This window comes from Caloenas nicobarica, chromosome 3 (assembly GCF_036013445.1).
Source record: "Caloenas nicobarica isolate bCalNic1 chromosome 3, bCalNic1.hap1, whole genome shotgun sequence".
Taxonomy (NCBI): Eukaryota; Metazoa; Chordata; class Aves; order Columbiformes; family Columbidae; genus Caloenas; species Caloenas nicobarica.
In genome coordinates, this window is record NC_088247.1 from 89,682,449 (window position 1) to 89,707,724 (window position 25,276).

Consider the following 25,276-nt stretch of genomic DNA (forward strand, 5'->3'; position numbering starts at 1 on the left):
AAAGGTTTCTACAAGATCTCGTTTTGCTAAAACTTCTTGCAGAACTTACATATCAGACTCAGTCCCTCTTTTCAGTTATTTCTATGTAACACCATTTTGGAAAATTCATATTTGTGCAAGTATTCATTTACTACCAAGATTGGCAGGTAAGTTAAGAATCGTAAACTTAATTCATGCATCAAAAATACACAGCATGAGGGTAAACAAGAGAGGGCCTTACCAGGCTTACTCCTCTTTTCGTCAGAAACTGGCCCAGCCTCTTGGCACGTCCTCCAAAGAACTTCCCCAGAGCACTGATCCACGTCAAGCAGAGAGGAACTCCAAAGAGCCCATAAAATATGCAGAAGAGACGCCCAGAGGGTGTCTTTGGAGAAACATTTCCGTAACCTAAAAGAAGAGATAAGTACAGTGCACAGTCTGTTCTTGTTGCAGAGAATTCAAGGCAATTCTACCTATGCACAAAACAACATTGCGTAGGCTTCTGCTATATCAGATGCTGTTTACTTCACCAGTTATAAGAGCTTTACTCCAGCTGCTGATCTTCTGAATCTGGATGCCTTCCAATTCTGCTCTAGCAAACGTATGTTCCATCATTGCAGGCTGAGTGGATTACTGCATTTTAAGCGTTTCCTAGATTTACTGCATCTTCGTCTTGACAGGATGAGAGAAATATGAAATAAAGCTCACCTCAAAACTTCTACTATGATTCCCCAACCTTAAGCAGCACTGCTAAAAACTTGATTGAACCACTTCTATAGAATAAAAGCTCAAAATTCACCCTGAAGCTAGCTTCCACATAAAAGATCCACTATACACATTTAACTTGTGACATAGCAAGGTATTTCAACTCAGTTTAGTTTTTTGCTGGTCACAGAACCCAACAGGGCATTACGAACTCAGGCTCTAAAATCAGTAGCCTATTTTCTGAACCTCTGCCAGAGTCGTCTTATTTAGGTGTGTTCCTGACTTCCTCCTTCAACTTTTTGTCATAACTTATAAGCTGCGTATTGTGAGTTTCAAATAATAAAGAAAACCACAGTACTGCATATGGTTCAAGAGTAAGACTTCCATTTCTGTATGCCTCCAGCCTTCTCTGGTTGTTTTGCATTCCTGTTTTTTTGCATTGTAGGTGTAGCAAGGGTATAGCAACACCATGTAGCAATGATTTTTCTGTAAGAGCAGAAGGCAGATGATGTTGAGCTCTGAAAATCCGTTTATCAAAGGAGGAAGAAGTCTTTCAATACAGAGGGTTTTATAAGCACAAATCAGTAGTGAGATTGAGAAGATATTTGTTATGCTTTTCCTTCCTTAAGAGATAGATAAAAAGTCTAGATTGTTCTGCAAGTCAAGAACACTGATAATTCGGTAGCTGAAGAGGATGCACATGGGTAACAGGACAGCTATACAAAACCCTCACATGCTCCTGCTTTTAAGCATTAGTTTAATGGAATGTTTTGTAGTGATTTTGTTTTGGGATTTTATGATTTAGAAACTTAAGTGCATGAACTAATGGAACTAGAATGACTCCAGTCATCCCCAACAGCACCTTGAATCTGTTACTTATTGGAAAGGCACACATTTCTCTTCTCAACACCCATGAAGAGAGTGCCAATTTTTCTTTATTCCCCTCTATGAACCTGCAGGTGAACACTCACTCTAGGCAAGTCCAGCCATGGGGACTTATTCAGTGGCTAGTTTGACACATAAATGACATAAATGGAAGAGTATAAACACACTAGAGCATAAAGAAAACTGCAGTTAGGAAAGCTAACATAATAAATATTTACCGATTGTAGTGATCACAGTAGCAGCAAAGATCACAGCGTTAGGCCAATTCCAGTTGTTGAAAGTATTGTTCCCAGTGATGGCAACTCCCTGTCCAGCAGCATTTGACACAATCTGCAAGAAAAGAGTTTACAGTCATTCTTGGAAAATCCTGGCAGCCTGAAAATGTGTCTTTCCCTCTCAGGTTTTCACCATTTGTTCATAATTTCAAAATAATCACTCAAGTTTTTGTGAAGGCTAGCCTAGTGTATTCACTAACAATAATTTCATGCAATATTAAAAACTTACTTCACCTAGGAAAAAGTAATACAGGTGCTCTAACATTTAAATAAGGGGTTTTAATTAGATAAGCTTTTACTTGATTTACCAGTTTAACCCAAATGGATCTCTTCCAGAGACCAAACACACTCCTCCAGACTGAACTAACATTTAACCTCCAGTGCAGTTCTTGAATTTTGTTTAATACTAGGCACATCCTCAGAACTATTATCCATTTCAAAACACGTTTACATGCCTCGTCTTGACTTGGGCTTGAGCAGGACGTCATAGAACTCTTGGCAAAGCTAGTGCGATTAATGTTAATTCACCTGCTGTCCCTGGCAAAGTCAAACCATCGACAAGACAATGTAAAACTGTACTTTTCAAGGGCAAATTAACACTTTTCCAAAGTATCTCATGCAGCAAGGCTCTAATAATCGTCCTTGAACGAGGCGCCTTTCTTAACCCATCTTTGAATCTACTGTGCCATGATGAATGCAAAGCACTTGTTTACAATGTTTTAGGGAAGCAAGTGTAGTTATTGGCATTTCCACAGATTCAGCAAGTCAATTTTTTAACATCTGTTCAGGGCTTCGGGTGCTCAAGAATTATTAACCACCTTCACCTTTTGTACGACAGGACTTGAAAGACCCCGTCTGCCCTGCCTTTCCAAAACTAGATGGTAGAAAATGCATTGATAAAAAACCTAATTACGATTTAGTGCAGAAAGTCACAGTTTCAGATCAAAAGCATGCATCTTCCTGATTCTGACACATATTTCTACGCCCCAAAGCACAAGAGAAAAGTGATTTATCATATCCTCTCCTAGAAATCCCTAGTTATTTAAATCTTTGCTCTGTCACTTCATGCTGCAGTCAAAGCCTTCTCAGGTTACTCTGCTTTTTTTCCCTTCAGTGTAAACCAGGATTGGCTGAACAAAACTCTGAGGCTGCATCCATATACAGGAGAGGTGAATGTATCTCCAGAAGTTGATTCATAACATTATCCCACTTTTTGTGTTTCTCCCTCAGTAACTGTTGAAGACAAAAACTATCTTGAGCTAAATACCTAAAATTGGAGGCATTTTTTAAAAATAATAAACATGACAGGTGAGGTTTATCTTAAAGTGGTAAGAACTTCTAGAGGTACCTACAACCAACTCTTCCTTCCCTCCTCACCCCTTCCTTCCTTCCTACTTGATTAAGATCTGATCTTGGACCCAGCAGACTCAACACAAAGTTCAGTCGTTACTGAAAACATACACAAGTTCACACAAGTCTTAATTATTCTTGAGACTTATTACATATCACCACCCTCCTGTAATAAAAATGCCCTCAAAGTGAATGTATTGTGCATATACAAGATGCAAACAATTTAATTAAAAATGCACTTTCAACATACAAGCTATTACCGAAGATAAAAGGAAAAGCATTGAAAGTGAATGAATGAAGGTACAGAACTAGGTTTTTCTCCTGGTAAACTCAATGTGTGTGCAAAATCGCATGCAGTGTCTTTCCATAGCCTACAGGCTCTGGATAGAAAAGGATAGAGTTCTCATCAAAGCACTCTTTTGTCAGAAGAAAGTAGTCTTGAAATGAGAAGTAGCCCTAAAACAGGCAGGTTGAAAGCAGGCAAGTAAACACACAATGTCATCACCTTCCAGAAACAACATATGAGGCAGCTACAATGCATCACAAGAATTCGTCTGAGTAGAGACTGATCAAAGTAACATCACTCATTTCTGCTATGGTCTGCAGATGAACTTCCTGAAAGTCCCAAAGGACAACCAAAGCACCCAGTAGACACACTCTATGATCTATTATCCCTGAAAAGATGCCTTGACTTCTTCCACTGCCCAGCAACACTGCACTACATGTTACATCAAACACCAGTTCTTTGGTCATTTTTCATGCTGTAAGTGCACTTGGATTTTTTTTTTAATTGTTATTTCCTCACAGGGCAACTGATCTCATAAGAGACACACTGAGGTATCTGTTTCCATTGTCACCAGGCCATTATCTCATTGCATTACTCCACCTTCAGACTGAGCTAATGACCTCAGTTTCCCAGTACGTGCAGTTACGTTCAGATCTGCCAGCACTTCAGGTCTGGAGGTGTGAAGGGGGCCCACAGCCAAGGGGAAGGAGCTGCTGGACTGAGGAGCACACAGCTGCCCTTTACACCCAGGCAGTTAACATTTTGGGGGAGAGATGGCCAGCTCTCCCAGTTATATAGAGAATCAGAGATACTCTTCAGCTAAAGCTGCCACCCTCTTCCCGTCCCTATTTGCACACAGTTGTTATTAGCACATAATTATCTACTATCTACAGTCTAGTCTTTTAAGTTACTTTATGCCTGCAATAAGCCTGAATGCACTCTATGCATCCCAGCTGCACAAACAAAGATAGTCACAAAACATGTTTAGATAGCTTTGGTGCAGTGGGAAATAGGTAGCTGCTTTCCAAGGAGCATAGCTTTTGCCCATACTGAAATAATCTAATATTTTGGCTTCAACAAAACAATGTGAGTGGACACTATACAACCAAACAGCAATTTTTTTCTTGGTAACTCTGTAAAGCAATGTCAGAGATGCCTTTACTTTCATATGCTAGGATACAGAATGCTCCAGGTTGCCTGTGCTGAATTTCCTACTCTAAAGAAAATTTGCTCCAAAAAGTCTTTGGATGGGAAAATAGGAGGCAAGGAGGGAAAGGAAGAAGAGGGTAAATGGTGCAAATGTTATTAACATCTTGAAAGACGTCATTTAGAAAATACCTTTTCAAGTATGACCGAATTCAAAAGCTGAAAATAGTTAACTATTAATTTACACGTCACCTTAGACCAAATCTCATGACAGTTTTTACTGATAAAGGCAGGACTTTATTCTCAGTCAAATGACTTTTGCCTGGCAGGAATCAAACCCCATCTTCTCCCTCACTCCTCATCATTCCAGTTCTGCACTTTAGCAAAGAAAAAAGGAAAAGATGATCTAAAGTCTCTGAAAGTAAACAGATTTGCAATTGCAGAAGGAGATTTAAGAAACAGGTAAAACTAACACATCTTCTGATTACATTAACACAGGTAGAAAGGGGATGCCATTTGAACATAATCAAAGAGACAATTAGCTCCATTTGCAGGTGCTTCCCCACAGACAAACCCCAGCACAGCTGTAATACAGCCTTGTGTTTCCCGGGTTTGGTGACATTTTTATTAACCCTGTGATGACCTGGTTCACTCAAGATTTACCAGATATCCAAGAGCTGGTTATTAAATCTCCTCTATCTTGGGCAAAAGAGAGGAGTTTCTCTCAGATGCTTTGGGCACATGCCACTTGTGTCTCCCTACATGAATAACAGTAGGGCTGGAAAGTTCTCAAAACAAACTTGAAAACAGCAGGAAGCAGCCTTGACCCACATAGGTGTTATGGATATGTTCCTATCTCTATTTATTCTACTTCTCCATTTTCTGCTGGGGGTAAGACCAGAAAAACAACAAGGCTTTCCCAAACTGGCCTGTCAAGGTTTGCTAGGGCGAGTCTCTATGGTGGTCTAAAAGCTTGCAGTAGTCGCAGACCCATCTTAGTAGTCCTTGACTTTTTATTAGCAGGAGGGATGGCTAAGTTGGAAGTTGGATCAATACCGCGGCTGGATAAAACAGTTCACAACAGACTTACATTTATTCCCTGTGGAAGTAATGCAAGGGTCCAAAGCAAAGAGAACAAGGCACATTGGACAGCGCCTCCAAGTGAGCTTTATCATAACTAGGTATGTGGAATACACCATTTTACTTTGGCTTCTTGGCCTTCAGAAGAAGGAAAAATGGGACAGAACTATCACCTTCTGCCTCTGTAAGCATGAACAAGTGCACAAGGCTTTGTTTTCTTTTGACAAAAATAAGAAAATATTATTTTACACCCTCCCTTCAGGTATTTATATACATTGATGAGATCCCCCTGAGCCTTTTCTTCTTCAGGCTGAACAGTCCCATCTTCACAGGAGGACTGGAGCAACTTCTAGTCCCTTGATCACCTTAGGGACTCTATGCTGGACTCTCCAGCACGCCCAATGTCTCTCCTGTATTGTACCCCAGGTGTGGCCTCACCAGTACAGAGTAGAGGGGAAGGATCGCCTCCTTACACCTGCTGGCAATGCTTTGCCTAATGCAGCTCAGGATATCTTTAGCCACCTTTGCTGCAAGGGCACATTGTTGGGTCATGTTCAACTTGATGTCCACCAGGACCATAGGTTCTTTTCTGCAAAGCTGCTTTCCAGTTGAGTGGGCCCCAGCACGTACTGGTACGGGGAACCACACGGAGTTAGTGATTTTATTCCAAGAGTTAAGGACTGAAAGACAGCTGCGATACAGGTTGTGCATATCAAGTAGGAATAATTTTGTATTTGGAATGAAATCCTAGACACTTTAATAAGGATTAGCTAGGTCTGATAACAATGAGCAACAAGAAAGGAAAAGGACTTCTGAGCTACTTATGGCCACATAGACCAGACTAAAGACATGAGACAAAAAACAGGTCATATAAATTAGAGCAACAGATCCTGCCCCATAGGCACCCTGTTACATACAAGAATAGCAGCCAGATACTGGTCAGCGCCACGTCTCTTTTGAGGAGGATGAAGCCTCCCATGTTATTCAAAGCATTCCCTGGAGATCTGACATGTAAGTCTGACGGTAGTTTTAAGCTTCTCCCAGTGGTATGAACAATTCTCTTTTACAAAAGCTAAGTGTTTCTCCATGAGAGAGAGATGTAATTGAACTATTAGGCCTGAAATCAGAACCAGTGGCTTTCATTCTACTCTCAAGAGTATGACCATGTACATAAAGGACAATCACAGCTGGCTGCTGAATCCAAAAGCAGAGTCCATTAAAGCAATAACTGACGCATCCTTTCAGGGCTTTGTCCCCACCTCTGACTCTGAAGGAAAATGGCGTAATTTTGCTTCTTTCTCAAGTCCTTTTATTGAGGACGTAAAAATTTAATGCATAGAAAAAACACTGAGAATCACAAGTCTATCAAATACTTTAGAGACTTTCCTACAAGGAATAAAGCTTCAACAGCAATCTCTGCTCATATTGACATCCAAATCTTTTATACAATTTGAAAAAACTAGAAAGCTGTGCAGTAGCTATCTAATCATGGGTACATGCAATACTGACAATTTAGCCAATCATAATCAAATTGTTCAGAGTAATAAAGTTTAAATGTATAACATCAGCTGAAACTCTAAACTGCTCTTAATCTTTAAGCAGATTTTCATTTCAACCAAATCCAGCAGCAGCAGAGCAAAACAACTAGGTGAAGTGGTACAAGAAGCTGTATGGACATTTTTCATGGCTTTCAAAATCAAGAAAAGGCTTAAAAGTAACTCCTAAGTTACTTTAAAAATAAAAATAATTTTTAAAAATCCATGTCATGTAAATGGCACACTCTTCTATTTGTCCCTCATGGTTTTTACAGTTACGTAGGTTTTCTGGCTCAAGCTATAAAGTTACAGTAGCAGTCAGCTGTTTATAACAATCACATTTTTAAATACAATCAAAACACATTTAATCGTTAATGTTTATCTTGCCAATAAAAAAAAATTTGAGTCACACGTTAAGACTTCCAGGTCAGACATACATCACAAAGTTCTGCTGACCTAGATAATATTGTCTCAAGATTATATGTAAATAAAGAGAATAGAAGAGAAGCCCTCTCAGTCAGTATCCCTTTTGAAGGAAAAATGTCTGTGGGTGGTCGCAGCTAGACTGACAGAACTTACTCACACTTACCATGCAGACAGGCAACGCATTGGCCACGGCCTGAAATTTCCTGCCCTGTTGGCATACTGCACTTTGACATCTGCTTGCATATGAAAAGCAGCAGAAGCTACTTCACAGACACAGTCTGAATTGGTAAGTACTTTATGGCTAGATCAGAAGTAGTAGATTCATGTTCAAACTGGGCATATATTAATGCTGGCTGACAGCTGCCATCACTTATCTATTGAGTAAGTTTGTGTGTCTAGTTGTTAAGCAGCAAATATATATTTAATATAATAATAAACGCTATTATCTATTATTTTGAGTTATAGTAGCTGGAGGAAAGAAAAAAAAGGAAAAAAGAGATTTAAAGCCAACTGCCTTCTCCCCACCCCTACAATGTGTTCTGACTGAATGGAGGATACTGCCCATCAGAGAAAATATTTTCCTTACTAGAGTGTCTTGGCAGCTTGGGGTTTGGGTAAAGAAAAGCAAGGAGAAGCCAGCTATGCAACTGATGGTTCTACCAATGAGTAAGAAACCTTCCCCACGCAATTACTTTTCATGTCTAGATATGAGCTGTACACATGTAATGATTTATTTAAGTTTTCTGTTTCAGTTCTCCCAAACCGCCATATTAACCTATATATTCTTGAAACTAAAATATTTCACCTCTCTTCCCAGCCTTCCGAAGACAGCTGTGCTAATGCTAAGAAAACATTGCTGTGCCACGATGCTCACTTTGGTAACCAGAGACACAACATGGCAGAGCCGCAGAGAGATGAGAGAATACACATAAGGTTAAATGATTTCATGAAGGTAGCGGAAAAAGCAGCTATTCCAATATCATCTTTATGTGGGCTGCTATCCATGTGTGTGTCCACAGAGAAATTAAAGCTCACTACTTCTCTGAGACAAAAAAAAAATCACTTTGAGGACTAGAATGCAAAAAAACCACAGCCAGGAATACAAAACAGCAGCACCTTATTCAGACACGCATACATCTGGCAGCCACTTGGCACCTGGTACATTTAGTACGTAATCGGCTCAAGGCAAGAGTTCTCAGGGAGGGATGGTAGGAACTGTCCACCCCTCCAGAGCAGCTCCAAGTCACCAGAAAACCATACGCTTGTGGTTCCTGCCATCCTTTTTTTCCTCTCCCGTCCCTAGTGTAATGACAGGCTTACCCTGATTGCTCACTCTGAGTTCCCAGCAGAGCGAGACACGCTGGCGTACGACCAGGGCCCGTGCACGGGGCCAGGCGAACAAGCCTTTCGGGCTGCCCCAGCCACTTGACAGTCTCTGCAGGACTACGCTGAGCAGCAGGACTTCGACTAGCTGACCTCTCATTTCCCCCTCAGCATTATCTGCGTTCGCAATGTGAATTCCATGTTTGTCAGGACAAGAACCATGCCAGATGTAGAAAGAAGTCTTTCAGCTGAGTCCTGGATTTCCTACTTCATCGCTGCGTGGAATGGTTTGCGACCTTTTTTGTAGAAAGAAAAATAAGACAAGTGAACCACATTGTCTCAGTCTAACAGGCAACACCCCTGTGTCTTGCTAACCTGTGAAAGTTTTACTGTCCTTTACTGACCTATGCAGAAAGTTGAGTTGGAAGGTGGTTGGGGCAAGAGGTGCAGGATATGAGTCAGCAGCACCTGCATGAGAAGGACGGTGGGATTTAATAAATTCCACATTTATTAAAGAGGACATCAGTTGGCTACACAAGTCTGATTCCGGATCAACAAAGCATGTAGGAGTGAATCCACAGTTAATTCAACTGCTGTGCATGGCATTGCTTCCCAGCTGGCTTATACTAAGAGTTGCAAGGTTCTCCAAGACTCTCAATAACCCTAGAACTTGTACAGTCTATTTTAACAAAAGTAAAATTTGAGGGAAAAATAGCTTGTTTCTAATAGCACAATGGGGTTATGGCCAGTACACACCTACCACAAGGCCAAAGTTGAAACTGAGGCAAAAAATTGGAAGTAGTCATTGAGGGAATAATGTTAACTTTTACTTCTAAAAGAATAAAAACTCCACAACCCTCATGCTTGGTGTTGACAGATAAATAGTAAACCTACCCAAAAGCATATATGAACATTACCCAAAGAGCTAGAGAGATAGTTACAGTTATACAGGATTCCTCCCCGCTTATCTATGAATTGAACTAGAACAAAAATAAAAATCAGACCCTGGAAAGCAAGTGTTAGTCCCAGCGTTTACATTCCTACAGAGATCAACTACAAATAGTGGGGGTGAATTTTTCCCCTTGCTGTCATACACTGCATTTACAAAATGGTTGATTAAGTGTTATTGCAAGTAAAAACATATTTTGCATTTTTTGATCAACAGTTTAATCTTAAAATACAGTTCCTATCAAAGGGCAAACTTTTGAAAATTCCCACTTGGGAAAAAAAAATTCTGGCAAAATATGGGTTTACATACTTCAGAGGAGGGTTTTCTTTCCAGCAATAGCAAGATTTAATCCAGAATGAGATGGTATTTTCACACTCCTACTAAAACAGCAGATAAAATGTTATCTTGTCAGTTTTCCACAGTCCTCAGAGAAAGGAGAACTTTAAGTTCTCAGCTCTTCTTAACTGCTTCAACATATCAGTGTCAGTGTTATTTTCTTTTTTAAAAAAATTTTTCTTTTTTTTCTTTCAATTATAAGTTATTTAAATTTGCTAAAAGTGACTGTAAACAATCCACCAGTATCTTAGCATTCAAAATAAAAAGGTACATATATAGGTCAAGTTCACTGTAGATACCATGTTTTATCCAAAAGATTATAAACTAAATTGACCTTGCTCTGCAGAGAAAGTTTAGCTAGTCTTACTGATTCTGCATTCACTCAGGCAACTTCTCAATGTTTCATTCTATTCATTCAACAGTACCTCTCAATGCATAAAGAAATTACAGAATCAAGGCACTCTATTGCTTTCCCTTCTCTACACTTAACTTTGGTCTGTCAGCAACTTGGACTTCCATCTAAGCATACCTTTTCTTACCTAACAGAGCCTCCAGCACATGCCACTTCATACTGAGCTGTCCCTACATCTAAGCCTGATATTTAGAGAATGCACGTAAATACATGCCTGCTTTTCACTTTGCATAGTTCTGTTATGTAACAGGACAGCAAACCAGACATAGTTTGTGTCTGTTAATTTAGAATACAGCACGCCCAGAGGGCTTTTGACAGGAGTCCTGGTCTTGATTTCTTAATTAGGCTATTTTGTCACAATTGTTTATTGTCGGGCTTTTTTTAAGTATTGGGGAAACTCCTGTTCCTAGACTTAAATGTGCCTAGCACTATTTTTTTTTTTCTTTTAAAGCAGCCTTGCTAGTTTTATTAGATGGAGAAAGCACAAGAGTGGAATACATTGTCTTGTACTGGACTTTGAAACCAGATTCCAATGAAAGTAATTAAGTATATGCTACAAAGAAAGCCATGGATTACAGCTGCAGATTCCTTTAAATTTACTTATTAGCCAGGAAAGCAGAACAGGCTGTCTAGTAAGAACACCTGAAGATCACAGCGCTAAAAACAGTTAGGCATACAAGATAATACAAAATGCAGAGAAACACAGAAATGGTCAAAATATCTGCATCATTCTGCTGTAAAGAAAGCCTGTGTATGTCCTTTGAAGAACATGACTGAGCTTGAACAGGAACCAGAAAGCATTCACATCTTAACCCTACATACATACTTTCACACTGGAAAATATTCGCTATTGAGTGTAGTTCTGAGGAAGCCTGAGGTTTATATCGTTGCTTTTAGAACGGAGGAAGAACTCAGAAATATCCCAATGCAAACTGGAATGGCTCAACAGTGAGGTCTGACATATATCCCTACAAAAGAGGTAAGTTTGTTGGATAAACCAATTAATTCCTATTTGCAGCTAAAGGTATATCAGGTTAGCTTTTTTAAAAAAAGTCACACTACCCAGTCCCTGAATAACCTGTATGTACAGAGGGGATTTAAATAAGAGCATCCTTGCTATGGTTTAGTGTACTACTGCATACAGACTCCAGGACTTTCTAAAAATGTTGTGAGCTAAGTTTTTCAAAAACATTTGGTTTGGTTGCAACGCCATCATAAAATAAAACTGAAGAGAGAATACTGTCGCAGATCCCTACCTTTTTTAAGCTAATGGCCAAAAAATTCATCCGGATCTTACAGAAAAGGCCTTCTTTTTAACTGTTCTGCTAAGTGGAAAGGAGTTATCCCCCACCTTTTCCAAGCAGTGATGACAGCACTTCCCCCTGCCTCTGACATGAATATTTTAACACACCATTGATGATGCATGTTAAACAGTGCAGAAAGTTCTGCAGCGACTGAGTCTCAAAAGGAACAGAGTGAAAACTTGAAGTCCGGGCACTTCAGTTTTTTTTTTTTCTCCTGGGTTTCGTTTACCTTTTTGCAAGGGCAACGTGTGTGGGAACAATATTAGAAAGCTAAAATTTGTCACAGGGACCAAGCATCAAGCTTTCTTAATCCACAACTACTGATGCTGACAACCCAGTGAAGAGAGGAAATAATTTGTTTAACCTGTGGAGGGTGTTCTCACTGAAGACAGTACTACAGGCACAAGCGTCTCTTCTTACCACTGAGTTCTCTTACTCTATAATTCCCAGCTGGCAAAAAGAACCAGAGTAGAGAATGCACATTTGTCACAGACAGGAACACTTGTTATTTCATTCTTTTAAGTGCTCATTTGTTTTCTTGTTTTTCATTTAAAATTTAACCAGACTAAGTGATCCTTTAGAAAGGCAATCTGCTAATTAACCCGTATCAGGCAGAACAAATCATGCTCTTCAGGCACAATCTCTCAATTTATTAACCAGAAATAGCTCTAATCAGTCAGAGACAAGAACAAGGGAAAGGTTTTTACATGCAAAATTGGAAGATGCATACTCTACTCTGGTTTTAGCTTGTTATCTGAAGGCCATGCAATAAATCATGAATTAAGAGGAGATATAAAGAGCCATCTTTGTACTTGCTTCAACCTGAGACACTCATAAAAAGTTAATTGTGGCTAATATTTATGAGTCTGGAGGCCTGAAGACACAGTCCAGTTGAAACAATTTGTGAGTCTACAGCCAAATTAATTCCATATTATTGTTTCAGAATGGAGAAGGTAAATAATTGTGCCAGTTACTCCCTGCTTGAAAGATGTTCAAAATTACAAAAAGCGTGAGCAGGATGAAACAGGATACAGAAGAAACAAGGATAAATATCTTGGGCACTTCTATAGTGCCAGCATTAGGATATATCGAATATTCTTCTCTCTTCCCTCCCCCTGCCTCCTTCCCTCAATTAAAACCAGGGATCCACGTGCTGACCATTTTAGTAGCTCATACAGATGTAAATGCTGATCACTGCAATGACTTCTACTCTAGCTACAGCAAGTCCGTAGGCTTGCTTCTACTAGGAGAAACAATCTTCGCATTGCTGTAATGTACTGCAAGATTACCTCCTCAACTGGTATTGGTAACTAGCACCATCACCTCTTCATTCCCACCAGGGTGAACACAAGCTTCACAAAATGTAGTGGTATTTTTGAGTTTTGCATGGAAAGTTACAGCTGAGTAATAAACCTAATAGAGAGAGCTTGCCTGAGGATATGATGCTTCCCCAGATGCAAGTGCACTTATTTTTTTTTCTTCCATTTGTCCCTTGGCATGGAGAACAAGGGCTGAAAGTTTTAAAGTTAATGGAAAATATCCTGGGAAATAATCACTATTTGCATGAGAAGGGAATTATCTCCTCTGGGACAAACAAGTGGGCGGGGAACAAATGTACTGCTTAACCCTCCTGGCTTCCCAACTTTTGCAGTATCTGAAAATTAATAGAAAACAGTAGTTCCAGGAAAGGGTGTTGATTTAACAACAGAAAATGCCTGCCTGGAGAAGAGAACCACTGGAAAAACATCTGACTTACTTGAATTATCACCTTCCACAAGAGAACAGACCACCAAAATACAGCTTAAAATTTACCTACTTTCCCTAACTTTCTCCTTCAGTCTACGCTATGAACTGAATCACTCCTTCAATTAGCCTGAAGTAAGAGGATTGTTCCAGAAATTCTGTATCTCAAAACTGGATCTTATTGCCCTTGAAAGCAATATAGGTTTTGTCATCAATTTTATTTAGAGAAGATAAGGTCTTATACAGGTAGCACGTGGGTTGTGATAAGCCCCAGCAGTGCCATAAGCTTAAAAAAAGTAATGATAGAGCAGTCAGCTGCCATGCTGGCTGTATCTTTTAGAGTCATTTACTGGCATCATTTCAGTCATTAGCAAAGATAGCACCAGACCTTTCATTCATATTACCCATGCACTTGGGCACCCTGTAAATCTGGTGGCATTATAGACTTTGACATGCCTTCAACATACAAACACCTTTTTCAAACATTTATTGCTCAGCTGTTCGAGAGACCTGTAAACAGTCCTGGCCAATTGTACACTAAATCATTACTGCTTTAGTTTCAAGGATAACATATCTTAATGAAGAGCCATGTTTCAAAAACTGTGTGTTTTTAAAGTGAGCTTTAATATTGCCTAGTCAGCCACTGCAATTTATTCTACCTCTCCTTTCCCATTCTCCGACATAAAAGTGCTGTCATAACCTACAGCAATAAATGCAAAGGGAATACAGTTTTTTCATTATATCAGTCCAGTCATCTCGACAACAAAAGCATATCAATAAAAACAAAAGGGGAAGAACGTCAAGAAACAGCTAGATGCCTGGAATCCCTTTCCTGATGTCTTCCTGTCATTCCACAAAGCATTGGTGAAACTCAACTCAGCTGGTACAATTTCTACAATTCTGCTCATCTGCCTTCAAGAAATGGGAACAGATGCAGCAAGGGCTAGAAAAATGAGGAGACTATTACAGGTCGGCCAAAGCAACTTGTACTGCAAAAATAAAGACCGAGAGGGAAGAGCATTGCTTTCCTTTGTACTACATCAGAAACTACAACACAAGACCACAAACCAAAACCCAGTGTTGATGTAAGAACAAAACACTGAGCATGACTGAAATTCGGCTGTAAATTAAAACAGGTTCTCAACCTGTGCAATAGTTTTTAATTAAAGCATTCAGCATGGTAATGTAGATGAACCTCCCTGTCTAAACCAAGATCCAGCTTAACAGTGATTGGTTTAGTTTAATGCAAGTATTTCTACAATGTGGTGTTACAGGTAAGATTTTGGACCTGAAATCCTTGTTACAATTATAATGCATTGGAGAGCATATTATTATAGAAAAATCCTCTTAGTAAGAGAGAAGGAGTTCTTCAGACAGAAGTTATGAGAAAAAGTACAGAATTTCACTCTTTTCTGTGGCACCATTAAAAGGCATTCAGGACTTCTTCCTCGAGGACTGACAAGATGCAGAGTAGGCGAGAGATAAATGCTAAGAGTAAAACAAATTACTTGGACAGAAACAACTGTACTGATAAATAGAACACTAAAACTTTTGCAGCACCAGCTTGATTTATATTTTTTCCTGGCAGACTTGTAACAGGAGTTTAAAAGGGTCTTTCAACAAGGCTCAAACACCCTAAAATACACGTCATTTCCTTTACTGAGTACACAATTGGTTCTACAAAGTAGACACATTGTGCTACTGATTTTGTGAAGCCTCATCTTAAGGCCATATTTAAGAGAAGTACAAGTCAAGATTAGTGATTTTATAATGATAATTTGCATTCGTTACTTGTACAAAGTGCTATTCTACTGAAGGTTTACAGATGGCTGTTATGTCTACGGCTAAAGACATAACACAAGAGCTATCCTCTTCAGATTAAACAAATTTTGCATGAAAATATTCCAGCTGATCATGGAAACAGAACACTAATCAAGGACTGCAGCAGAAACACTACACAACTGGGCAAGGGAGGAGTTATTTTGTTTTGTAAAAAGTAAAGCAAGAGTTGCATTTTTCCTTGCAGCTTTCCATCATTAACCTTTATTTTACAAACCAGTATTTTAAAAATCGGCAGTATTGGAAAATTTCAGCCAACGGACACAAACATTTTCTAAAAAGTCCTCACATTGTGTACATGTGTGTTTGTGGAAACCTGTTGTACTCTGCCCAGCCGAGATTTGGATAAAGCTTATTGATTTCACGGTCTGCAACAAGTCCTGTGTTTTGCCTTTTTCTCAATTCTCATGGAAACTCCCCACTGCTTTCCCAAACCACCTCCACTGAAAGGAATGCTTCAAGTTTGAGGCCTCAGTTTTCCCAGACAAAATTCAAGAATAAGGCCACAGAAGGATGTTCAGCCCAGACAAGGTTGGACCTAAGCGCATGCTCCTTCTTCCTTACTAAGGCAAGTTGAGGCCACTTGATTTGACAGAAAAGCTGTCAGTAGTCATGCCTTTGGAAATATTTATTGCTGTTTCTGTACCTTAAGTGCATAATAATGAGCTCTCTCGTGGCTACATCGGCAGTTTTCATTCTTAGAAATTAAATCAAGCATGCAATTAAGCAGCTAAGAGAAAACACAGAAGAACTGAGAGCCACTAATCAGAAATCAAGCAGCCATAAGCTGCTACATGGTGAATTTTGAGGTTTTTCGGCAAACTGAACCATTACAGTTCAATGATTAAGTTTCCTCTCACTACCAACCCTTGCCTGTCCTGCTGCTAACCTTCGCTTTGCCGTAACAACTAGCGAACAGCATTCTTTATTAGTGACCTCTCAGTCCAGATGTGTGAAAAAGGCAACTAAAGGTAAACTATTGTAATGACAGAATTAATTAATTTTGCAGTAAACCTGCAAGTTTTGAAATAGTTTATTTTTTAGGATGAAACAGGAATTCAAGTGAGACTTAGGTGGTAAGAGCCCATTAAAAAATGTAAAAAAAAAAATCGTTTGAACAAATGGAGCTCTGCTTCTGTTCTCCAGTACAAATAGGTGTTACTGTTTCCTCTGGAAAAAAAGTTCTAATTTGTAGGGATATTAACCTCTTGGAGGCATGTCAATATTTTTACAGCATGCGCTGTTTAAGACTTGCCTGTGTATGATATATAGCATGGGCAGTTAATTTTCCTATAAGTCATAATTCATAGGACAAACAATGTGAGGGATATTAATGGAAAGAGATCAACAAGGTTATTTCCTTTTTGTGGCTTTCTGCAGAGTTAAATAATAAGTGAAACTCATAATTCAGCAAATAAGTTAACTGGAACCATTTTGTCATTGCAGAATTGAACACTGCAGCTTACCTACTTGTGATACTTGCAGATGCTTGAATGAACTAATGCTGCTTAACTTTATTTCTCCTTTCCACTTGTGTGCAATGGATGCAAACACCAACAGTTTTGAAAAGGCAGCTGGCTTCTTTGACAGATCATGACTACAGAATTTAACAATTGATATAGATTTTTTTCCCCTATTAATTTCAGAACTAGATTCCAGTTTAATGAACTAGTTAATAAACTATTTTGATGAGAAGCACGTTCAGTGCTTTACCAGCATTCCCTTGCTCTTGTGATTAATGCAATTATAGAACTGTTTCCTTTTCACTTTCCCAAGTTCCACATAGACATGTTTGGAAGACAAATTAACTAAAGGTTACTGCTGCATGAGAACTGCAGCTGTTCTGCAGATGCTGAGTGCCCCAACTTTTCTTTGGCCTCTGATTACTTTCAGTCAGATATAAAACCTCTCAGATGATTTCATAGCTTTCATTAATACAGCTTAATTATTTTTGAGGACTTCTATGCCAATTTGCTTATAACACAATTCACCTTGGTCGAAAAAAAAAAGTATTTCAACAACTTTTACATTGCATCAGCTGAAATGAAGAAGTTGGAATAATCTATAATAGCAGATCAGGCTTCCTTCCTATCGGAATACATACATGGTGACTAATGTGGCCAACTCCCCTTTAAAAGGGCTTTGGAAAATGCTGTTGTCCCCATTTTAGAGATAAGAAAGTGGAAGCAGAAGAGTCAAGAGTTTAATCAAGCCCTCACACCAGTTGGTGACCTATATTAGGCAGGCTTAGAACCAAGCAGTGTTTACATGAGACTATTGCAACAGAATTGGTACCAATTGCATAAGCAGATGCTAACCCATGCGGCAGCCTGAGTTTCCAAAATATTTCCGTTTAGCTGCAATTGACTTAAGTAGATTTAAATTAAATCAAAACAATCCTAGTGTCAATAAAAACAGTTTACTGAGATTAATTTAATACATGAGGAGGGACTGGACTATATCCTCACAGTGTTGCATTTTTTTTCCCCTTATTCAAACAAGGCCTCAAGACCTGGAGCAGCAACCTAGTTAATCTTTACAGATTTCCACCGAACCATAAAATGGTACAAAATGGAATATTTGAACAGAAAAGCCTTGATACTATACAGAAGTAAAAGGGGAAGCTGAGTTCAAAATGAAGCTTCCTCTCTGCCCCCTTGCTTTCAGTGTGTAAGTGCGGTTCATTAGGACAAGTCAAAACACAGGTGATCCAAGCTTGACAACTTTGCTTACAGAGGCCTAAATAAGCTTTTCAACTCAGTGAATGAATTGCAGCATGAAGTAACATTGCATTAAGCATCATATTATGCTCTGTCCCATTTATAGCTATGCATAAAAACATGCTTCAGATTAGGAAATTTACAGAAAGTCACTTTGTTAGAACACCCTAAAAACTTTTGGAATTTGTTTCTTAGTAGCTAGGACCAAAATGTTAATAGGCTTTTGGTTTCACAGACATTTTTGTATTTCATCCCCAAATTTCAATACAACATTAGGGGTCTTGCTTCTCTGCAGGCAAACTAGAAGCTGCTGCCAAAGTGTGCTAGTAGCATCACACGTCTCACTTTCTATTTAACAACTTGTCTTAAGGAGAAACAATTTAAAAAACAAACAAACACACACCAAACAAACAAACAACCCACCCCAAAAACCAGGTCCTGGTAAGACAACTGTTACTTGTCTGACAGTTTAGTGAGCTTACAAATGCTAGAATAAAAATTTTTTTTGTTCCAAGACCATCAAATCAATGAACCAAAACTAAAAGCAATCAGAATTGGGTGGAGCAGAATACTCAGTGTAACTATGTTTTCAATCAAATAGACTTTTGAACGACACAAGAGTAAGAAAGTCGGCTACAAACTCTTTGGGGTAGAACCTTTACTAACTCACCTTGTTGAGCCAAACAAACAATGTGTCCAGGGTCAACCAAAATTTTACATAATCTCAGCCATGCTAGTCTCTCTCCCTGTGTCAGTCCATCAGAAAGCAGATGAAGGAGGCAAAGCAAGACAGGCTTCCAATGCCAATATGTCCAGGATGCTTTGCATGAATAGCAAGGTGACAGGCTTATGTTAAGAGGAGTAACAAAGGGGAAAAGCCTACCACAGAAATGCTATTAGCTTTGAGATTTCTATATACTACATACTTAGCTTTATCCAGGGCTTAACCTGAAATAAAATTTTGTTATATTACTCACTAGAGATCCCTTCAACACTACATTAGCTCAGGACTGATTTTGAGGAGGACTGGGGAAGGAGAGGAGGCTGCTCTGGACAAATGTTTTTGAATATAGACAGAGATTTGCTGGCACAGTTATGGCAGGATAGAAAGAAGTGCTATCAGTAAGTAGAATAAGTGTGCTGGGAGCAGTCTGTTCCAGCCACTCTCAGACCTGTAATAGCATAACTGAGAATCATAGAATCATTTTGGTTGGAAAAGACCGTCAAGATCATCAAGTCCAACCATTCACCTAACTCTGGCACTAAACCATGCCCCTAAGAACCTCATCTATGCATCTTTAAACACCTCCAGGAATGGTGACTCCACCACTTCCCTGAGAAGCCTGTTCCAATGCCTGACAACCCTTTCCGTGAAGAAATCTTTCCTAATATCCAGTCTAAACCTCCCCTGGCACAACTTGAGGCCATCTCCTCTTGTTCTATCACTTGCTACTCAGAAGAAGATACCAACACCCTCCATGCTACAACCTCCTTTCAGGTAGTTGTAGACAGTGAGAAGGTCTCCCCTCAGCCTTCTTTTCTCAGGGCTAAACAGCCCCAGTTCCCTCAGCTGCTCCTCATCGGACTTGGGCTCCAGACACCTTGCCAGCTTTGTTGTCCTTCTCCGAACTCACTCCAGCACCTCAATGTCTTTCCTGTAGTGAGGGGCCCAAAACTGAACACAGGATTTGAGGTGGGGCCTCACCAGCACTGAGTACAGGGGCACAATCACTTCTCTAGTCCTGCTGGCCACACTATTCGTAATACAAGTCAGGATGTTATTGGACTCCTTGGCCACCTAGACACACTACTGGCTCATGTTCAGCCAACTGTCAATCAACACCCCCCAGATCCCTCTCTGCCAGGCAGCTTTCCAGCCACTCTTCTCTGAGCTTGTAGCTCTGCCTGGGGTGGTTGTGACCCAAGTGCAGGACTTGGCACTTGGCCTTGTTGAACCTCAAACAACTGGCCTCAGTGCACCAATCCAGCTGGTCCAGATCCCTCTGTAGAGCCTTCCTACCCTTCAGCACCCAACTTCGTGTCATCTGCAAACTTACTAAAGGTGCGCTCAATCCCCTTCATCAGATCATTGATCAAGAGATTAAACAGAACTGGCCTCAATACTGAGCCCTGGGGAACACCACTCATGATCAGCCACCACCTGGGTTTGTCTCCATTCCCCACAACTCTTTAGGCCCAGCCATCCAGCCAGTTCTTTACCCAGGAAAGAGTATGCCTGTCCAGGCTGTGAGCTGCCAGCTTCTCCAGGAGAATGCTGTGGAAAACAGTTTCAAAGGCTTTACTTAAGTCTAAGCACACAACATCCACAGCCTTTCCCTCATCCACTAAGCAGGTCACTGTGTCATAGAAGGAGATCAGGTTGGTCAGGCAGGACCTGCCTTTCATAAACCCATGCTGACTGGGCCTAATCACTTGGTTGTCCTCTATGTGCTGTGTGATGGCACTCCACATGATCTGTTCCATAATAGTCCTTGGCATCGAGGTCAGACTGACAGACCTGTAATTTTCTAGATCCTCTTTCTGGGCCTTCTTGTAGATGGGCATCACATTTGACAAATTCTGGTCAACTGAGACCTCCATGGTTAGCCAAGACTGCTAAGAAATAATGGAAAGTGTCTTGGCAATCACCTCTGCCTGCTCCCTCAGTGCCCTTGGATGGATTCCATCTGGCCCCATAGACTTCTGTGTGTCTAAGTGTAGCAGGTCATCAACCTTGGATTATTGAGGCTTCATTCTGCTCCCCATCCCTGTCTTTTGGCTCAGGGGGCTGGGTACCTGGAGCACAACTGGTCTTACAATTAAAGACTGAGACAAAGAAGGCACTGAGTACCTCAGCCTTTCCCTCATCCTCCACCACTACGTTCCCCTCCACATCCACCAGAAGGTGGAGATTCTCCTTAGCCTTCCTTTTGTTGCCAGTGTATTTCTAGGAGCATTTTTGGTTCCCTTTTACAGCAGTAGCCAGGCTCAGCTCTAGTTGAGCTTTGGCCCTTCTAATTTTGTCCTGCATAACTTCACGGCATCCTTGTAGTCCTCCTGAGTTGCCTGCCCCTCCTTCCAAAGGTTATAAATTCTCCTTTTATTCCTGAATTCCAGCTGCAGCTCTCTATTCAGCCAGGCTGGCCTTCTTCCCCACTGGCTCACCTTCCAGCACACAGGGACAGCCTCCTCCTGCACCTGTAAGATTACCTTCTTGAAGAGCGACCTGCCTTCCAGGACTCCTTTGCCCTTCAGGACTGTCTCCCAAGAGACTCTGCCAACCAGTCTCCTAAACAGATCAAAGTCCAAGATAGCAGTTCTGCTAACCCCTCTCCTTGCTTCTCCAAGAACAGAAAACTAAATCGTTTCAAAATTGCTGTGCCCAAGGCAGCATAGTCTATCTTGTTTCTTCCACTGGGTGAGTGAATTAGACTGGTAATAGCATCGCTTTGCTGGTAAGAGCTGCCTATGCATTAGAATCTCTCTTAAACACACTTGTGTCAGCATACACACAAACCTCATTTTTACAGGAACAGTATAATGTTAAAAACCACACACACAACATGTACACTGGAACACAATCTTCTGCTATTTTATTATGTTCAGTACTATATTACACAGTACACAGGAGGGGCTTACCAAGACAGCTTCCAATTAGTAACTTTGACAAAAACCATCACATCCCTGAGGATGTATGAAAGCCGAACCACTTTGCTATCTCCTTGCTACTGCATTAAAATGACGAGGGATCTGCTGGCAGAAGCACTACAGTTGCTGTCTTCTATTCCTTAAACTCTTTTCCTTCCTAGCCTGAATTTCCTGCAACTGCCATGTCTCCCCATTCTGCAGGCATCTCTTACCTTTTTAGAAGCTGAGACAGAGGAAGCACTTGCACACTGCCAAGTAGAGAACACTCACGCTTAAAAAGCCGCTCAGCATACAAGAAGCTCAGATAGTCATCAAAACAACACAAAAGCTGCAGTTACTGCAAATAAGTGAGACTGTTTTCCTAAGCAGCACAGAATTCAGCTGAAAGCACCTAGTCAATGCCTGGTGTGAAACTACTTTATTGCAGTGTTTCTCTGCTAGGAAACAACAACAAGCAGCGGCCAGCTGTGGGGACATCTGTCAAATAACTGACTGTCTAATTGTAGCAGAGCTGAGCAAGCATTCTTAAAGCACATGCAAATAAAGCCAAGGCACTCTCAGGGTGTGAACTGTATTTTACTTCTCTTAAATTTAAGACAAAGAGGTCTATACTCATTTCATTAGTCAAGTTGACAGCTTTAGAATCTTGCAGAGACTAAGTAACAACTTCATGAAAAAACATGGTTATCCTACAGTCACAATCCAGCTAAGATCCTACCTTGAAAATCTAGTATTACTGTAATGGATGACTGAGAGATACAATAAAGTTAGCTATTGGTTTAGCTCCTACAATAGACCCAACTTCAAAGCTTTTTGTTCTTCTTCTCCCTTCCCTTGCCTTCCTGTAAAGGAAAGCTGTAAAAAAAAATTACGTCAGAAACATGCAAGTATTATTTTAAAAGGGCAAATTGATAGTGATACAGTTGAAAAATCTTTCAGAGTGCACTAATACCAATAAGAAAGAGTGATATTCTAAGCATAAAGCAGTGCCCTTCAAAAGTCCTTCCACCAACAAGGTGTTGATTACAAAACTGCCCTCTGTCATTCTGCAGTCACGTACACGCCACTTACACAGGCCTGAAGGTTGAAATTCTAACTTAACTGGAAAGTTATCATAGGTCAATGATTTAACTTGATTTTAAAATGTTTGCATTACAGTCTGTGAAGCTGGTTAGCAGCAACTGTAACAGCTGAGCATGAAGGGTTCCAGCCAGACTGATGCAAGAGAAGCCAAGGGAGAAGTTGGTACCACCAGCGAGTCTGACCAGACACCTTCTCTTTGTACCGCTACTTGGCTCCATACACATCTCCTGTGTCTTTGCTGCCTGGAGGAGACTCATCAGCTTCACTTCTCTCATAGGCCAGAACAAACACACTTCCAGCTGCTGTGTCTCTAGCAAAGTACCACAGAAGTTTCTTGTGCAACTTTTCTCCGAAGTTTTTTTATTCCCTTGGAGTGGGTTGGGAATAGAAAAGAGGAGCAGCAATATGAGGACTTGGAGGTCATATACAGAAGTCATCATTGATGTATTTGACATCTTAGCCAAGCCACCAAAAACACTGTATCATATCTCACTATGCTTTCTGCCTCAGGACCTTCGGAACCCTTTGTACAATTATTTTCAAGTTCCATTAGCTATCACTCATTAGCTGCCATTATCTGACAATCTAATGACTTACTTTGGAGTCCAAATTAATGTTAAGTAACTGGCATCTTTGTTTCTTAAGAAGGACCAGAGTTCAGAGACCTGTGAAAGATCCAACTGAGAAGTTTTTTGCATTTGTTGCAACCTCAAAGAGACACACAGGTCTGGGTTTTGTTTCTCAGTAGCTGGAATCTGCTTACACAATATTTGTAAGATGCTGGCACAGAACAAAGTCAATTTAGTACTTGCCAGTTTGCACAATCATGATACGCATCTAGCTTTTCATTAAGGCAGAACTACAGTCCTACAGATGGGCTGATCTGTAGTAATTGATCCCACAACAAGGATTAAAAAAACCCACGTCCATCACAAGAAACACTACAGATACACACATTGTTAGAAGAGTAACTTGATTTCAGATTCAAAGGCTATGATATACAACCTATTATTAGTTTCCTACTCACTTTTCATTACTCGCATTTCTTTCTCTTAAGAAAACAGTGTACGAGGTTTGAGTTTAAAACATTTCAGAAGCTACTTTGTACCTAACAGTGCCTTTGATTCACTAGAGTTCACACAACACAATGCCAAAAAAAAAAGAAATTATAACTTCCTTACCAATTTGACTGTAAATAGAGCTGCTAGGGCACGGCATGCCTAGGAGGGATCTCTCCTGCCTACAATTAAAATGTTCATAAGTATATAACTAAACAGTAATATCTAAGAACACTAATATAAAGACATAATAAGATGGGTGGACACAGAAAACAAACTGCTAATCCTAAATTCCCTGCTAAAGAACCTAGTGTTTTAGAGAAAAGGTCTGGTAATACTAGAACCGGCAGTGATGTTGAGGAACCTGAATCAGAACGAAGACAGGAAATAAAGGAAGATGGTTATGCCTTCAAGCCTAAGCCATCCCTTCAATAAATAGAGCTAATAAAAATAGAGAGTATGTACTGCACGCCATATTTTAGGGCTTCAATCTGCCTCTAAGTGTGGCTCTCCTGAGGATGTCTGTAGCACCACAAGGAGCTTCAGGTGTGACCACAGCAGTGTTTTAATTTAGATGAACAGTGCAACTCTCCCAGTTGTCCCCTGTTACCATATTTTGTTTCATACTACAGAGCACACTTAAAGCTTATAAGCTGAACACATTTTGGACTAAACAAAACCTAAAGGCATACTCCATTAAGAAATGTAACTACTTGCTCATAGGCTTTCAATCCATAGGATCATACAGAGTCAACACCAAGTAAAATCCCTGCAAATCCCTGTGATCAGCAGGTCCACTGCGCCAAAGCGCAAAACCATTTTCACTTGCTCAACTGACAATCAGACTATTGACTGCGTCTTGCCATCCAGTTTGTTTTTGGTTATATCTTATTCTGTTGACATCTACTTGCAGTACCAGCATGAAATGTGATTGCTCTGAGGGTCGACAGCCTCCCAAGAAAAGCAAAACAATTTGTTTTATTTAATCAGTATGAATAGCAAAAACAACACTTTGTTTTTTAAAAAAAGGAAATCTGTACAAAGTCATCATTACACTTTATCTTCACTGGGTACAGAAGGTGTCTTGCAATAACCTTATGTACAGTATGAACCAAAGGAGAGGTGCTAAGATACTTTGGGACAACAAGCTGTTGATAACCTGCAAATCGTCTTGCGCTCCATAGTCTCTAGAGC

The 25,276-nt window shown here is 40.1% G+C and overlaps 1 protein-coding gene across 1 annotated transcript in view; it reads right to left on the minus strand.

The window, feature by feature from the left end:
• KCNK5 (potassium two pore domain channel subfamily K member 5) overlaps positions 1-25,276 on the minus strand; it is a 34,019-nt gene that overhangs the window by 2,927 nt on the left and 5,816 nt on the right. The window contains exons 2-3 of the mRNA XM_065632333.1: positions 1,788-1,899; positions 221-387 (exon numbers count right to left, since the gene is read on the minus strand). Coding sequence (XP_065488405.1) covers positions 221-387; positions 1,788-1,899 — 279 coding nt within the window. The remainder of the gene's footprint in view (positions 1-220; positions 388-1,787; positions 1,900-25,276) is intronic.